This window comes from Otolemur garnettii, unplaced genomic scaffold (assembly GCF_000181295.1).
Source record: "Otolemur garnettii isolate 467f Iridium unplaced genomic scaffold, OtoGar3 scaffold00201, whole genome shotgun sequence".
In the NCBI taxonomy this organism is placed as follows: Eukaryota; Metazoa; Chordata; class Mammalia; order Primates; family Galagidae; genus Otolemur; species Otolemur garnettii.
This window is the reverse complement of record NW_003852596.1, coordinates 1,157,284-1,174,403: the sequence shown is the minus strand read 5'-3', so window position 1 is coordinate 1,174,403 and position 17,120 is coordinate 1,157,284. Positions and strand designations below refer to the sequence as shown.

At 45.7% G+C, this 17,120-nt stretch overlaps 1 protein-coding gene across 2 annotated transcripts in view; it reads left to right on the top strand.

Annotated features, from left to right (window-relative positions):
- The first annotated feature begins 338 nt into the window (after window positions 1-338).
- Window positions 339-17,120, top strand: part of LHFPL1 (LHFPL tetraspan subfamily member 1) — a 44,259-nt gene continuing 27,477 nt past the window's right edge. The window contains exons 1-2 of one of the 2 annotated variants that reach the window (XM_003801178.1): window positions 339-653; window positions 8,405-8,800. In XM_003801178.1, coding sequence (XP_003801226.1) covers window positions 8,419-8,800 — 382 coding nt within the window. In that variant the 5' untranslated portion in view covers window positions 339-653; window positions 8,405-8,418. Of the gene's footprint in view, window positions 654-8,276; window positions 8,801-17,120 lie in introns of those variants that run through there. The other variant, XM_003801179.1, reaches the window with a different exon arrangement.

Below are 17,120 nucleotides of genomic sequence, written 5' to 3'. Positions count from 1 at the left end.
AAAAAAAAAGTGTGCCTTGTCCCTTTCAATGTGTGATTTCAACATTTTCTCAAACGTAAGCTGGTTACATCTTGAGCCAAAGATTGCTCAGCTGCAGGTTCCTTCCCACCGGACAGTGGAAGTCAGTTTGGAGAAAGGAGGTTGTTCTGTCTTACTCCATCCAGGCCCGTGTTCTCTCAGAAGTCCCCAGCCATAGAGGTCTGATCCCTACTACATACAGGGTAGAGATTCTTTAGGGCTTTGAAGAACAGTTAAGGAGAATCTCTGGTCCTCAGCAGGCATTTGGAAAGCAGGCGAGGAAATGAGATAGATTCACAATTCAAGAGCCTGTGTGCCCGCACACACACACACACAGAGTGCTGACTAGTCAGCTGTGAGGTTGGAGGTGGGGGACTGCGTGCCCACTAACCTAGTTTCGACTTCAAGTGCCTGCATGTCTGTGGCTGAGTTTGAAGCCACCAGCGTGTTTGGAGTTAATTCCCATTAGGTCGGACTCCGCCCCTCTCTCCCAAAGGTAAAGCAAGATTTTCAGGCATCACTGCAAAGAGCAGCTGGGATTCCCACCCCCATCTGACAAGCTCTAAGGAGAAGTTGTTTCTCAGATCTGAGCCTGAAGAGAGGGAACAAGTCAGTCAGCTTCCCGTGGTCAGAAGGTAAATATGCAACTTGGGCCAAATGCAATTGAAACAGCTGCTTAAGAAACTGCTTTGCTCCCCCGTTGCTCAGCCCCCTTCTCCCCTTCCCTTTTCAGGCTTCCTGCCCTTTCATCTCAGAGCTCAGAGAAGCTGTTTGCTTCCCAAGGGCAGCCTGGTGCATTTTTACTTCCTCGCAGTCTGATGTTTGCACCGAGGCTAAGAGGAATCAGGGCTGGGTTCCTATTTTACATTGACAAGGTTGGAGCGCCTAAGGATTAAGCGCTAGTTGGTTTTCCCAGAAGAACCAGTCATCTGAGGAGAGGAAGTGCCTGTCTCTGGGAGTGGAGGGAGGGAGTTTGTTCTGACCTGTCTATACAAGTAGAAATGGATCCGGTTTGCTGATGGGAGAGGTTGATCTCCCAGGCATGCCTCAATTGGGGTTACAGGACTAAAATGGAGGGACGAAGTTAAATGGAAATGCAGATGTTGAGGCCAGTCGGGCTGGAAATAAAAGATTGCACCCATTCAGTAAATATTTATGAGTTCCTACTATGTGCCAAAGCATGATGGTTTCCAGAAGGACCTGACATAGTTTAACTGTACATCTATTCTTGCAAAGAACACTCAGCCAAGTGGTTTCATTTTGTTGGGGGAGACTGAAAGCAGAAGGGAGCCTAGGGGTAAGGAGAAATCACCTCTAGAGGGGGTGTGGGGAGAGAAAGGAGTGATGTTCTGCTATTGGGTGACTTCAGGTCTTCTCTAGGACTTACAAAAGAATTGGTTCTTCTCCGGTAGGGAAGAGGGGACTTGATATCCACGCTAGTGTTCAATATACCCCAGATGTTATGTATTTTGAACTTTATGCTCCACCATCTTCATTTTATAAGTGAACCAGAAACTCAGAAGTTTTAAGTAATCACCTCAAGTTCACGTAGCCTAGAAGGGGCACAGCTCAGGACTCTAACATATGATTTCAAAATCTTAACTCTATTCCACTAAAGCAGTATGCCTGAGTCATTAGTTCCCAGCAGAAGTAATGGACGATTTTTTAAAAATGTAAATTACCATAAATTTGAATTCAGTGAACCCGGGAGATTGAAAGACCTTTGAAGGTGATTCTGATGGCAGAGGGTTTCCAGCCCCTACTTCCAGAAACACGCTTGATAGGCCCTGCTGCCTCCCACCTTCTCTGAAGTTTTTAGAGAAACCTTTAGCCCTCCATCTTCCCACGATGGCCAGATTCACTCAGTGGGATTGTCAGCTGTGGTGACATTTATTCCCTACTGAGACCGTAGGCTACGGAGCCTACTGGGCAACAAGAGCAGGGCTGGCGCTATGAAACTAGGGATGTGAGGGCTGCTTTGCCAGTTAGTCCATTGTTGATAGAGTTTAACAGTATCTTGTGCAGGGCAGCTGGTCGGAGTAGTTTCTAACCAGCTGGGGGTATGCGATAAGACTTCTAGCCAACTAATCAATTATTGAAGGTGGTGGCACCTGTCTGGCCAGAGTAAGGACTGGAATGGAAATCTCTCATTTGCACCCCATTTCCCAAAGCCTAAGAGCAGGCGTCCTCAAACTATGGCCTGTGGGCCACAGGCGGCCCACCTAGGACATTTACCTGTCCCGCGGGTGTTTTTGCCGCCACTGCCTGTCCCGCTTAGCAGCGGACTCGTCCCAGGGCCTGCAGTCCGGCCCTCCAATGGTCTGAGGGACAGTGAACTGGCCCCCTGTTTAAAAATTTGAGGACCCCTGCTAGGGTATCAATGGCTTGGTTGGTCCTCTCCCTCCACTTGGTCTCTGTTTTCCTGCCTCTGAATGACTTACCTGCAGAGAAGCACATAATATCATCCAACACGGAGGTTTTTGCTAGCGTTTCTCCCCCAGAGTAAAAGAGGAGGGAAGGAGGGAGAAGGCCTAGAAAGAGGTTCGGCAAACATGATGGCTGAGGAATTTCAAGGAAAAGACTTATGGAAAAAAGGAGGTCTTCCTAGAGTCATCGAGATACGAATGGAAAATAAAAGCCTTTGAGCAACTACAGGGTGAGACGATGTCAGGCACAGGAGGACGTAGAGCAACTTTCATGATGGAGAGATCTAGAGGAGAGGAAACCTCCGAGGGACATAGTGGCAGAAAATGAGGAGGGAAATGTACGGGGTAGTAGCTTTCCTTTTTAGGTCGTGTCTGAGGCAGAAAGATCTAGAGTGGTTAGACTGCTGATGTACCCCCAGGTAATACGAGGGATTATATTGACTCCAGGCATTTCCCTGGAGCAGGACTTTACCCATTGGAAACATATGTCTGCACGTCTCACTCATTTCCTAGGGAAGTCCAAACACTGAGTAAGATGTATTTGTAACAGGATTGGCAAGAAGGCAACGCACACCGGGGGCGTGAGGAGAAAGAACCGTTCACATTCCTTTGCCAACGTCAGTGCCAAGAAAGCCGCTCTTCACAGACCAGCCCTGCGCCAGCAGTCTTGCAGCCACATTTCCTTAAGCAGCTGCAAGTCACTGACTCCCTTCATGACCACTTCCACGGTGGTCTTTAACTCGTTTTGCCTGGACCCTGTTACCTTTGCTCAGGTGGCACTTTCTTTCCCTCAGAAGTTGCACGACAAACTCAAGTGGGGAACCAAAGGATTTGTGTCTTTTTCTGTGGGAACGCGGGAGGAGGTGATAGAGGAAGAATTGATTTGTTTTTCTCCACCAAGAAAAACATAAGAGCAAGGCTTCCAGTTTCATTGACACTTCATTGTAAGTGCCCACATGTGAGCAGAGGAAAAGTTAAATCAAAAGATTAAAGGCTTGGCAATGAGGGCGGTGGAGGCTAAAAATCTCCTACCAGGGCTCTCATCTGGACGATGGCCAGCTATTCTCCGATTCTTCTGAGGACTCAACAAAAGGAATTGGCCCCCCTGGTTGCAGCAGAGCAAGTTTATAAAGGCATAGCATAAATGATGTGTTGATGATGAGAGTTGTTAAGCTACTGCGAAAAAGTTGTAGACTTCCCTTCCCCAGAGTTCCTTAAAAATACTAGAGATAAGCATTTCCCATATATGGGTTAGGTGGGGTTCCTGTGTTGTATGGGGTTCCTGTGTATGTTAAGGTGACCTCTGCTCATGAGGCTGAGCTAGGATGACCAGTATATCTCTAAAGATTGGCAAACAGGCTTTAGTAAGGACAGAAAATTCAGAACAGACCTCACGCGTCCCCCAGCTCTTACAACTTTTTGGCTACATTGAATATATTTCAACAGCCACTCTCAGAAATAGACATGTGATAGGGTTGAATAGTATCTTGCGAAGGACAGGGCAGGGCAGGGCAGAGTAGGATTTAAGGAGGGAGGATTGCTTGAGGTAAGGAGACCAGTCTGAGCAAGAGCTAGACTCAGCTCTACTAAAAATAGAAAAGTTAGGCTCGGCACCTGTGGCTGAAGTGGCTAAGGCGCCAGCCACATACACCTAAGGTGGCAGGTTCGAATCCAGCCCGGGCCGCCAAACAACAATGACGGCTACAACTAAAAAATAGCCAGGCATTGTGGCGGGCGCCTGTGGGCCCCGCTACTTGGGAGGCTGAGGCAGGAGCCTCGCTTGAGCCCAGGAGTTGGAGGTTGCTGTGAGCTGTGGTGTCACAGCACTCTGCCCAGGGGGATAGCTTGAGGCTCTGTCTCAAAAAAAAAAAAAAAATAGAAAAATTAGCTGAATAGAAAATAGAAAAACTAGAAAAATAGAAAAAAGTATCCATCTAGCAGATACAGAAACTAAGGCATGAGGGGCAATATGGCACCGATAGAGTACGTCAACTACAATGCTATCAATGCCTGGTTACTGAATCACTCAGCAGGGGCACCAGGTTGAGTTTTGGGATCCTGAAGTCCAGTGTGGTTCTGTAGCTGGCCATTCCAAAGCAGGAAAACAAAGCTGTTGTATACCTGAAACATACAAGAGGAATTAAGATCGAGTGAAGTATAGTATTGTGTGTGAGTTATATTTCTGTGAATACAAAAAGTCACTTAGCCAGTCTCTGGGAGTGAACTTGGATAGCTTTGGAGGGCTGCCATGAGGGAGAGGATACCATCGTAGACAATGGAACTAAAAGCATTTCCTAGGATCCAGGGGCCTGTCCGGCACACAGGAACATGAAGCAGCGTGTGTGCACCCCACATACCCTGCTACCTCTTTCTCCAGCCGTGGGAGAAGGTGGGCTGAGACTCATTTTGTGTTTCAGAAACTTTTGAGCAAGTGGATCTTTGAGATCTCTTCCTTGACTGCGTGAAGTTAAGTCTATGATTTAGAAAGGTTTATATTCCAAGTGCTGCATTCTCCAATACTTAATCCCATGATCACTTTTAATTTCATATTATGTGTGTCCTGGAGAAAATATTAGAGAATGATCTGAATTTTTGACCCGCTGTCCATGGATAACACTCGCTCACAATATCTCTAGTCCTGAATATGGTGACCACTTCAGCCAAGATTGTTTGGGACTTTCTTGGTTTTGCCACCAAACGTTTCACATCCCAGGAAACCCCTGGGTTCCAGGAAAACTGGCATGGTTGGTATACGCTAGTCCTAAAGGAAATTAAGATGGTGAACTTTTTCTAAAGTTGAAAGTACTTCATTGAAATTCGAAAGCTAAATGCACTTAGTTTCAACTGAATTTTGAGAATCTGTCTTCCCTATATTGTGGCTTCAAAATGTCACTTTTAAAATGAAAAATGGAATCATACTGACAGTGATTAGTAGTATTATAGTTTATTTAATAGCTTTATTTGTCACAGATGAGGACAACCTTATGTTAGAATTCCTCTTATTTCTACTGTGGTCTAAGGCACCAACTACTGATATAGTCTCTTCCTATGTTTCAAAGTTCTCTGTCCCTCCTACTGGTTGTCATATTGTGACTTTGTTTTTTCGAGACAGTCTCACTCTGTCACCCTGGATAGAGTGCCATGGCACCCTAGCTCACAGCAACCTCAAACTCCTGGACTCAAGCAATCCTCCTGCCTCAGCCTCCCAAGTGCTTGGGACTATAGGAGCGCACTACTGGGTTCAGCTAATTTTTCTATTTTTAGTAGAGTCTAGCTCTTGCTCAGACTGGTCTAGAAGAACTCCTTACCTTAAGCAAAACTCCCTCCTTAGCCTCCCACCCATACTGTGATTTTTGATCTCAAGGTGATGATTATTTCCATGGGGCAAATGCATGGTTCCTTCTACTATGAGTGCTGAGTTGAAAACAGCTGATGCTCTTGTTCTGATGGCTTATGCACTATGTCTGGAGAAATCGGCCTTCCTCCTACTTCCCTGTCTTCCATGGAGTTACGTTCTCATCATTAAACAGTTTTTTGAAAGTCTGTGTGGGAACCATAGAGGCTTGTAGTTGTAATACCATTGGGGTAATACCGGTGAAGAAGTGGGAAGTGATGGCTTTGCCATGGGATCACTGCGTACCCTTGGGCAAGCCGCGAGGCTTTGTGAGACTCAATTTGCTCACTCATAACTTGGGGATAATACTTTCCTTACCTACCAAAGAAGATTGCTGGGCAGAGCATAAGAGATAACCAATTTGGAAGTGATTATGATGATGCAGCCAGCAGCTGTTTATCAGATTGTTTCCTCTCCTCCTCTGGCCTGGGTTTCTTCATCCGGAGATGAGGCCATAACCAAGGGCTGCTTGCACTTTTTGTAATCTTACAAACTCTAATATAACCAGCAGAGGCATTACCTCATCCTGGCCAAGCATACCTGCTTTCTAGCAGCAATTACTTAAACCGAATTCCACTTCTCCCCCTGTTGGCCTTCAATCGCTCATCACGTCTTTCGCTCATTCCCCTCCTTCTCAGGCACAAAGCCTCATTCCCCGGGGCCCAGCTCAGGGCACTTTCTTCCCAAGCCCTAACATTCCAAAGTAAGCACCTGCAATTTACGATCTCTGCTCCCTTCCTGCACAAAACACACAGCACAAAATCCATATGTATCAAGAGGGGAATTGCGGTGGAGTTAAGAAAAAAAAAAAGCATTTTAGAAAGAGTCAAATAACTGGGCTCTGGTCTGGCCAGTGTACCTCGCCAGCCTTTTACCCTTGGGTAAATCACTTCCTCTCCATATTCTCATCTGTGAAGCGATGGGGGAGGGAGTTAACGTTGTGTGGTAGAAAGTGCTGGCCTTGGAATCTGCAGATCAGGTTTCTGGTCCCTGCGTTGGCCCTTGCTAACTTTCACTGTGACTTGGGGAAAATCGCTTCCCCCTTTCCTGGCCAAATTCCCCCATAAGTAAAACAAGAGGATTGGATTAGGTGATTCATTAAGGTCCCTGCCAGTCTGGAAATTGGATGAATCTGTGAAAGGGATTTCATTTACCAAACTTGATTGGAGTGTCTACTCTGTGCCAGGCACTGTTTGTGACAGTTCTGAAAGGGCTTATGGCTGAGACCCTAAGACCCTCCACTACAGCTAATACTTGCTCCTGTCCGTGTCCCAGATTGGCAACGTGGCAGCCCCATATAATTAGTTCTTGAACTTCCTCTACTTCAAGCCCTCCCCCCCACTGCTCTTCCCCTCCCCCACGCCACCACCTATAACTTGAAGCCATGGTGATGAATCATGGAGAAATTTCTAAAACATACTGCAACCATCTGCCTACTGGAGACATTCACGGTGCTGTCATCAAGCGGCAGTGTGGTCTCTAGCCGCCCCAGTAGAGAAACAGGCCAAAAGACAATGGCAGATTAATGGAGTTGGGAGGGAAGCTGTTGATTTTTGACAGAGGGGTCTGTGAAAGCCGTTTGTGAACTGCCGGGAAGAGATTAGAGTTGGAAAGACTCTCAGCATCTTCAATCTGAGATAACTTGTTCCCAAAGGGACCCGGACAAGTCCTTGCAGCAGAAACATACGACTGCAGAGAGTACCTGATCCTGATCTGTTTCAGAGAGATGCAAAGCTTTCTTGACTGTATCCAGCAAAGGACGAGGGAGTTTTCTTAGTGGCCAGTCCAGAGTTAACTCCTAATGGTTAGACAGTTGCCACCCATTTTTAGTGTGGGAAAAGAGAATGATGAGTACTCTTTCAGTGACGGGTATAGGGGGTGAGAGTAGGCGCCTCTTATTTTATTTTACCCCCTTCAACTTAGCTGATGTATCCCAGTGGAAAAGCCTCAAACACACTGCTGGACATCCTACCAAAGTCAATTGGAAACTAACACCCCATCCCGTAACTCCGTCATTACAGGATGAGCTCCCATTCCCTCTTAGCCCTTTATAGGAGGGGAAGGCCCTGTAGGTTGTCTTCCTTCCTTCTCCATTCTCAGAAAACAACTTTCTTCCTGACCCTCTTCAGATATTACCTCCTTCCAGGCCTCCAGGCCAGCAAGGCCATTGGCTGAGAGTCTGGGGGACAGCCTTATTTTCATTCTGGCTCCCTTCCTGTCACTTGTTCCATGCTGTATGTCAGAGTTAAAAGCTCTCTGATCAGGCTGTATTGGAGTTGGCAGAGCAGTTACTAACTAATTCAATTCTCTGGTTCCTCCATTGCAGCCTAGCGACCATAGAATTCTGAATCAAGAAGGAAGGGAAGATGGGAAACTTACCGGACAGCAGAATCCCACAGGGATGCAAATGATCCTTGAGAGAATAATGTTACCCAGAAGCAAAGACTAAGTGGCCCATATTTGAGCCTCAGGATTGGCCAGCCGGATGAAAAATAGGCTGGTGGAGCCTACATGGTAACTTTCTGCATTTGGTGCTGTGACCCAACTCATCTCCCCATCCCTACAGAGAAACCTGAGACCATGAGGAGCAGCCTGACCGTGGTGGGCACCCTCTGGGCCTTCCTCTCTCTTGTTACTGCTGTGGCCAGTTCTACTAGTTACTTCCTACCTTACTGGCTCTTTGGATCACAACTGGGGAAGCCGGTGTCATTCAGCACATTCCGGAGGTGCAACTACCCTGTGCGGGGAGAGGGACACAGTCTGATCATGGTGGAGGAGTGCGGGCGTTATGCCAGCTTCAGTGCTATCCCGAGCCTGGCCTGGCAAATGTGCACGGTGGTGACAGGTGCTGGCTGTGCTCTGCTGCTCCTGGTGGCACTGGCTGCTGTCCTAGGCTGCTGCATGGAGGAGCTTATCTCCAGAATGATGGGACGTTGCATGGGAGCAGCGCAGTTTGTGGGAGGTAAGACTGTGTTTCTGAGATTTGGTAGAGGAGATTGGGAATGTAGCCCTATTGGAAACCTGTTTTCACTGCGATGAACTTTACCCAACTTTGAGGTTATGAAACGGGTCTCTTTCAAAATATCTGGTCTAGGATTTCCCCCAGTGCAATCTATATCAGGGTTCTATTCACAGCAACCTTGGCTATTAGGCAGAGTTGATATCTGTTGCTTAGCTTTATTTTGGTCACCTCAGCCTGCAGGACACCCATTTAAGAATATCATCCACGTCTGCCTTGCAGGGGTAGTGACATATACCCTAGTATTACTGCTCCAATACAAACTTCATCTGGAAGAGCCCTGCTCTCTGAGAGTTATCTCAGAGAACAGTGATCTGATAAACACATACACACAAGTACAAATTACTAACAGTTCTTACCCAAGAAAGACATCTTTACGAATGATATGCTAGGTACCAAACTGTAGGTGACAGCTTATCCGAGGCTAGCCCTGCATAGCAGAGCTTAACAGTCTGCCCAGATTTCTTATGACCCCACCTCACCCTACCCTGCTTCACCTTATTTATCGTTCAAGCTCCCCCTAATTTTAGTGCAGGGAACCTGGGCGGCTGGCAGTGTGTGGATGCACTAGGAGAGAACAAAATGCAAAAAGAGCAGACAGCAGGAAGGCCATAAAAGCACATTAATTTGAACTGTCTGAACAGGAAAAAAAGACAAGTTTAGAAAGACAGGCAATTATGTGCATGAACATTTGAGCTCGTTTGCAAAACCTGGATGGAACACTAAAAAAAGGAGAACCTACTGCTGAAGTTTTGTTACAGAGTTAGAGAAGCCTTATCCCATTCACTATCATTAGCGTCTCCATTAGCAGCACGGTGGGGGTGACTAGAGCCAGGAAACTTGGATTCCACTTCTGGTTCTCTCACCAAGCTCTTCCGTGGCCATCATGGGTAAATGAAATGACCCCTCTTGTGCCTTATGTCTTTCGAATGTTTTCCCTGGAAATATAGCCCCAATTGTCCTCTTTCTCTCCAGCGACTGCATTCAGGAGGCTTTGTGCTGAGATGGTAGTGACTGAGCTAAAGCAGCGGTTCTCAACCGGGGCCACTTTCACCCCTTCCTAGAGACATTTTCAATGATCACAACTTGGGGAGGGTGCAACTAACATCCAGCGGGTAAAATGAGGGGTGATGCGAAATACCTTACATGGCACAAGAAGATGACAGGCCCGTCACAACTTAAAGGAGTATCCAGAGTGACCCCAAATGTCAACTGTGTCAAGTTTGAGAAATTCTGGGCTGGGGTATTATGGTTTTCTGGCCTGCTTATGAAAAGCATCTGATTCTTTTTGCAGTGGCAGTTAAGGTAAGGCTTCCTGGTTCTCTCTTTTCTCGGGATCCTTGTAAATGTTTTACATCTGAATTGCTATTCTGGTTTTCCTCATCTCTGAATTTTCCCACTCTTTAGCCACTGGTTTTCTGGCCACATTGGAAAGTGGAATTAGGTTAGTTTCTTTTTTCCATTTAAAAGCCATAGTACCAAACCAGATGCTAAGACTGATCTACCGTGTTTCCCCCAAAATAAGACATTGTCTTATATTTACTTTTTCTCAAGACGACCCACTAGGGCTTATTTTCAGGAGATGTCTTCTTCTCTGTGCCAAAATGCATGCTGCATAGCCACACCCATCAGTAGGTCTTATTATCAGGGTAGGGCTTATATTTAACAAATGCATAGAAATCCTGCTAGGGCTTATCTTTTGGGTAGGTCTTATTTTGGGAGAAACACGGTAAGCCTATGATGTTATCTGTCTTTGGGAGCTCTGTGAGTATCAGAAATGAGTCTTACTTAGACTCAACTTTTACTATGCTGTAGTTAACTCAGCACATCCAGGAACACATTATTTCAGGAAGTCACCCTTGGCTGGTAAGAGAGAGGGATGGTCTGTGCAATTCATATTTATATCTCTTAGACCAGCCCAGCTCGGTGCCTGGCACTGAGCAGATGCAGTAACTTGTAGAAAGAATGCATGCATGGTTAAGGTGATACCTAGGGGATGGAGGGGTAAGTTGAACATGTGAGAGTTGGTTTTGTTCAATCTTTTACTTCCATGCTTTCATGCAGAGCTTCCTTTCCATTACAACTTACCCTCACTTGCATTTCTAAGAGTTTCCAGCAGAGAGTAAGGAGGATCTAACTGGCAGGAATCAAAAGGCCACTAGCAACTGCCTCCATCAGATTCCAAGCATGAATAATGGTTCTTACTTTAGCTTGCTTCTTCTTTGAGGCTAGACTAAGACTTTTGCAAAACCCTCATAGTTTTCCATATGATACATTTTAGTTGATCTCACCTACTAAGTCTAGAGACTCAAAGGAAGTTGTAGAGGGAGAATGGGGGAAGGTCATAGAGATTTGGAAGTCCAGGGCTAAGTGGGACAATACAGGAAGTCTTCATGTGACTACCAGGTTAGTCTCATATGATTCTGTCATTCTGTATTCCTCTTGATCCTTGCTCATAGAATATGGCCACAGTATTTACCTCTAGATGGAAGTAGTTAAAGTTCAAGAATAAAGTACTATTTTTCGGTAGTCCAAGAAAGAGTTAGGACCTGGAGTTTGCTACCAGGTTTATCCCTGGGCAGGGGAGTGATATGGGCACAGATTACTGGACCTTCACAGCTTCCCCATCTATAACACCAGCCAACTAAGGGCCATTCCTACCTCCTTTTTAGAGACTGTGGCTGTCAAGATTGTTTCAGCTGTGAAAGAATGGTGAAGAATGCTTGGATGTAGGATGTTCTCTAGAAGCCCCTCAGGTGCGTGACCATTATTGCCTAAGCCTCTTTGGTCTGACACTCCACCAAGGGCTTTGCCAATGGCAAGAATCCAAGGCAGGGCAACATTTTGAGCTCCATGAATAAAAGAGACAAAAGAAAGAGCTGTGGGGGTTAAGTTCAGGCCTGTTGTTCAGCAGGGGAATTGATTTTGTTGCTCCAGGCCTGGCTGCTTCTCGGCAGCTAGTGCATTAACTGAAATACATCAGGGGAGGAGCCAATTTGTTTCAGGTCTGGTTTCTCTCTGCCAGACCCCAAACCACTGAAAAGATGGAGTATCCATTAAGATCTATCCCCTCCCCCTGCCTGCCTCTTGTTCCCCAGGCTGGCGGCTGCCCATAGAGATGAGTGGTGGGAAGTGGGAGAGACAGGAAGAAATAAAGAGCTGCTGGCCTGACTCATACTCAACAAGGTGACCTGATGGGGCCCTGGGGTCCCATTTGCTCCACCTGCAGCTGATCCAGCTGGACAAGCCTAGGGTCCAGAGAGCCTTCCATTGGGGCCCTCGTGCCTTGCTCCAATCACTGAAGGAAACATCTGGCCAAGAGATTATTTCAACGCTGGGGATGCTGAGGTTTCCAACCAGCTGGCTCATGGTCATTATTCACATTCCCTTGTGAATACATATGCAAGATGCTGGTGAATTATCCTCGATCTTCAGTGAGAGCTGAACAAAGAGCCAACAGGTGAGAAATAAATATGAGGAACTTCTTGGCAGGAAAAAAGTGTAAGATCTTGGATCAGGTTACTTGAGGGAGGCCAAGAATCTTCCTAGAGTAGGGAATGTATCAGCATCACCTGGGGTGCTTAAAAACTGTGAGCTCCCCAACTCTCTAGTCTCCTGTTCATTCTGATAACACACAGTGACAGGTGTAAGGCAGCAAGTATAGGAAAATCTCCCGAGGGACGCTGATGTGCTTGTGTGTTCCCTCTCTGCAGCCCAAGGAGAACCACTCCCCTGAACATTTGGCGGTTTTTGTTGTTGTCATTAAGGGGACGGAATTCAACATACCCAGACAGGCACTAGTGATTTTCACCATGTAAGGTCCTCATGCTACGTGGGTCAAGTTGAATTAAAGTTGCCATAAGAGACAGATCACCAAGAACTTGATTCCAGGAAGGGTGCTATGATTCTCAACAACCGTTGTCTTATCTGTGTGCATTTCCAGCAAAGTCCCCCAGAGTTTCACCAGACATCATTTCATTTATCCTTCCTGTGCTGACCAAGGATTGTAAAGGTGATTTTCTGGTTGGGGAAAGGGAACTAGTATTGAAAGAAGTTAACCTTACTAGTCTAGACTCATGTAGCAAATTGGAGCAGAGCTGAGAATTTGATCCAGGGATTCTGACTCCTAGTCGTGTACTTTAGGCACTCACTGGCGCTCTCGATTTTTCTTTGTTCCTTTGGGAAAGAAATGCTATCACAGTGTTTTTTAGAGAGGTGCATGAACCATTTGCAAAAGCATTAGCTGGGGTGTTAATGCAGATTCCTGAATCGAGTCCTGCTGACTGAACCTGACTGAACCGAGTCCTGCTAAAGTACATTTTATACAGTCTCTCAGGCTCATATATTTTTGAAAATATATTATAAACTATTTCACACATACTCTCCACTTAGGGCAAGAAATACTACGTAGAATATTGCCAATGCAGTTCAAGCCGCCTTCGTAGCCTGATCACATTACCTTGTCCCTATTGCAGAGGTTACTACTGTCTTGGATTTGTTACTAACCATTCCCCAGCATTATTCTAGTATGTACGCAAATTTGAGAAGCTCTGTTTAGCTTTTGATTTTGCTGTTGCTGCTTTCTGAAATTCCCGTTTCTTCCATCTCTGCCCGTAAATATCTGTCAATCTCTCGAAGGCTGGGTCCAATGTGGCCTTTCTGTGATGCCTCCCCTGATCTGCTTTTGACATTGCTAGCAGATGGGAGCTATCCTGTAACTCAGAGAGAGAATACCGGGTTGAATAAATTGGGCAAATGAGTGGAAGGCTTCCCTAGGAAGGCAAAGCTGTGATATAGTTGAAGGGCAGGAGTGTAATTGTTCCAGTCCGTTATATTTGAGTTGAAGCTGCTACAGGAGATATGAAATGAGCAAATGAATAACAAATGAACTCACACGCTGGGCTTCTTCTTAGAGTGGTAAATCCGACCTACCTAATAATCATGTTTGGAAAAGAGAATTGGCAGCCATGGAAAGACAGAGGGTTTAGGAATGAAGGTAGGGAATGTAACAAAATGGCTGCCTATCCAACAGTTGTGCTATGAATGGGGGAGGGGCATGAGAAGGGGGTGGGTAGCACGCAATAAGAAGGCTACCTTTACCCAGAGACAAAGATTAGACATCTATCTAACTGAGAACGTGTAGTTGGGAGAGGGTTGCACTGGTGTCAGCTTTGGGGAAAGAGTAATTCGGGGAGCAGGAGAAAGCTAGGGGAAGCTGGGATGTAGCCGGAGGGAGGGTTCTAAATCTGTCTGCGATTTTGTACCCCAGGGTTCGTCCTGAGGGTCTGTGTTATTTCCTCAAGGCTGAAGCTGAGTAAAGTGTGCAACTCCATGCCTCTTCTTGGTCAGGTCAGCAAATTCAAACCACCGCCATCACGTTTAGGGAGGAGATTTGGTACATTTTGTGATGGGGGATTCATATGGAGGGGGGCAATCGAGGTTGGGAAACAAGATGGCAGCCTATTGGACACGTGCCTGTGTGCAGGAGGGAAGTAAAGATGGTAACACAGATGGTAGCGCACTGTAAAGGGCTTTCTTCCCCTTCCTTGAAGCAGGAGAGAATAGGAAAATTCCCAGCTGAGCATATGGAGAATAGACTTCTCCAAGGGGCCTATGCGGTTGGAGAGGCAATAACTTTGGGAGTTAGCAATGACACAGAAAGGAGGCAGGAGCCCGGGCTGCAGCTCATATGTGGCAGAGCTGGAATTTAAATGAGCTTTTTTTCTGCCAACAGAACTCCTGCTCTTAATATTTTCGGTGGTATTTTTCTTAAGTGTTGGTACCAGGACCAGATGCCTCAACATCGCAGGCTGCTTTTAACATGCGTATTCCTGAGCTGCAATTACTGAATCAAATACCTGGGGCTGACGCACAAGAATCTGCAATTTTAATAAGCCTCCACTCTTCCAGAAGGTGGGACTAGCCAAGGACTTCCCTGTTGCTCTCGGAAGCACATCTTTACAACCCCCAGTTGATGAGAAGAACTGTTGGGACCAACAGAATTGAGGATGAATTACCCTATGACTTCATTTTTATTTTCAATGTGTCCCCCAGGGCATTGTTCTCCAGCCACTATCAAATGTAATGGAATCAGCTGTCAGTTAAAAGTCAAATATCTCCATGAAGTATGTTTACAACCTGAGGTGTACGTCTATCTAAGAGGCAGGTCGGGGGCTGAGGGAGATGAAAGGGCGGGAGGGCAGGCTTGGGCGCAGCACTGGAAGAGAACACGTTCTTTTCAGGAGACTCCTGGTCTCTGAGCAGACACCTCTGCAAAATTGCGAGAGAGCTTCCACCAGGTAGCTTTGGGATCAAGCTTCGTTCATATTCTGACTTTTCAAGCTATTTATTATGGGGGACAAAGAAGTAAGGACAAAATTAGCATAGGGAATACAGGTAGAAGGTGGAAGAAGAGCCACAGAAAGAGGTAGCTGTTTTATAATAATAAATCTTTGGATGTCCTAGGCACGTTATGGATATTCATCCCATTAATTCTCAGAACAGCTCTGTAAAATAGTGATCCTTCTGTATATGCAGGTTCTTCACCTGTGGAGTCAACAAACCACAGGTGAAAACTATGGAAAGAAAACAATGCAAATAAACAATACAGCATAACAACGATTTACGCAGAATTTACATTGCCTTAGGTATTGTAAGCAATCTAGCGACAATTTAAAGTATAATATGAGAGGGTGGTCATCGGTCATACATAAAAACTATACCCATGTTTCAAGGGACTTGAACATCTGCAGATTTTGGTACCCATGCACTCCTGGAACCAATCCATTGTGGATATCAAGGGATAAATGTATTATTATTATCCCTATTTTAAAGACGAGGTACCTGAAGCCCAGAGAGATTAAGTAATTTGCCTGAAGTCACACAGCATCTAGATGGCAGAGCTGGAATTTAAGTATAGGCTGACTACAGAACCCATTCTCTGAGGCCATCATGTTATACTGTCTTTCCCACCTAATGCCTGCAAAATTACTTCTAGAGAGATGGAGACTTTACCTCCTTCATGTTTACATGGATGGAACTGGAACATGTTCTTCCTAGCAAAGTATCTCAAGAATGGAAGAAAAAGTATCCAATGTACTCAGCCCTACTATGAAACTAACCTATAGCTTTCATATGAAAGCTATAACCCAATTATAGCCAAAGAATATGGGGAAAGGGAGGGGAGGGGAGGGGGAGGAGGGGTGGAGGAAGGGTAATTAGTAGGACCACACCTACAGTGCACCTTACAAGGGTACATGTGAAACTTACTAAATGTAGAATATAAATGTCTTAACACAATAGCTAAGAAAATGCCATGAAGACTATGTTAACCAATTTGATGAAAATATTTCAAATTGTATATAAAACCAGCACATTGTGCCCCATGACTGCATTAAGGTACACAGCTATGATTTAATTAAAACAAAATTACTTCTAGAGATATTGTTGCCACAAGGGAGTTTTTCCTTGACACAGGTCTTCAGAAGGACAGAGCCTTTAAGGGTGATCTCTTTGATCAGTGAGAAAAAAAAGCACTGCCAGTAACTAGTTATGTGGCCTTGAGTAAATCACCTTTTCTCTTTGGTTCTCGACGTCCACATCTGTAATTACATCTGTAATAACAAGGGATTGGAGTAGTAATCTCCAAAGGCCATGTCCTCTCCCAGGTTCTTTGACTATATCAGGAGTCCAGGATGATCTCCCAATCCTGCCTTGGAAGTCCCTTCAGAAGGCTTTCCCTTTGGGCAGTGTGGGCGAAGGAATCTGTCTACTCCATAGCCTGTACATACTTGGACACAGATGTGTTTATTGAACACTTGTTATGTACAAGGCGCTAAGGATACAGAGTTGAAGATAAATACAGCCCCTGACTTTAAGGAACACATACACTAGTGAGGGAAGCAGAAGCCCAACTGTCATGAAGGTCAGCGGGGCATGGTGCACATACCTGTAATCTCAGCACTCTGGGAAGCTGAGGTGGGTGGATGGCCTGAACTCACAGGTTCGAGACCAGCCTGAGTCAGAGTGAGACCTTGACTCGAAAAATAGCCAGGTGCTGTGGCAGGTGCCTGTAGCCCCAGCTACTTGGGAGGCTGAGGCAAGAGAATCACTTAAACCCGAGAGTTTGAGGTTGCTGTGACCTATGACGCCATGGCACTCTACCAAAAGCAACAAAATGAGACTTTGTCTAAAAAAAAAAAAAAAATACACGAGGTCGGACAATTAAATTCACGAACAAACCTATCCTAGAAAAAGCACTATA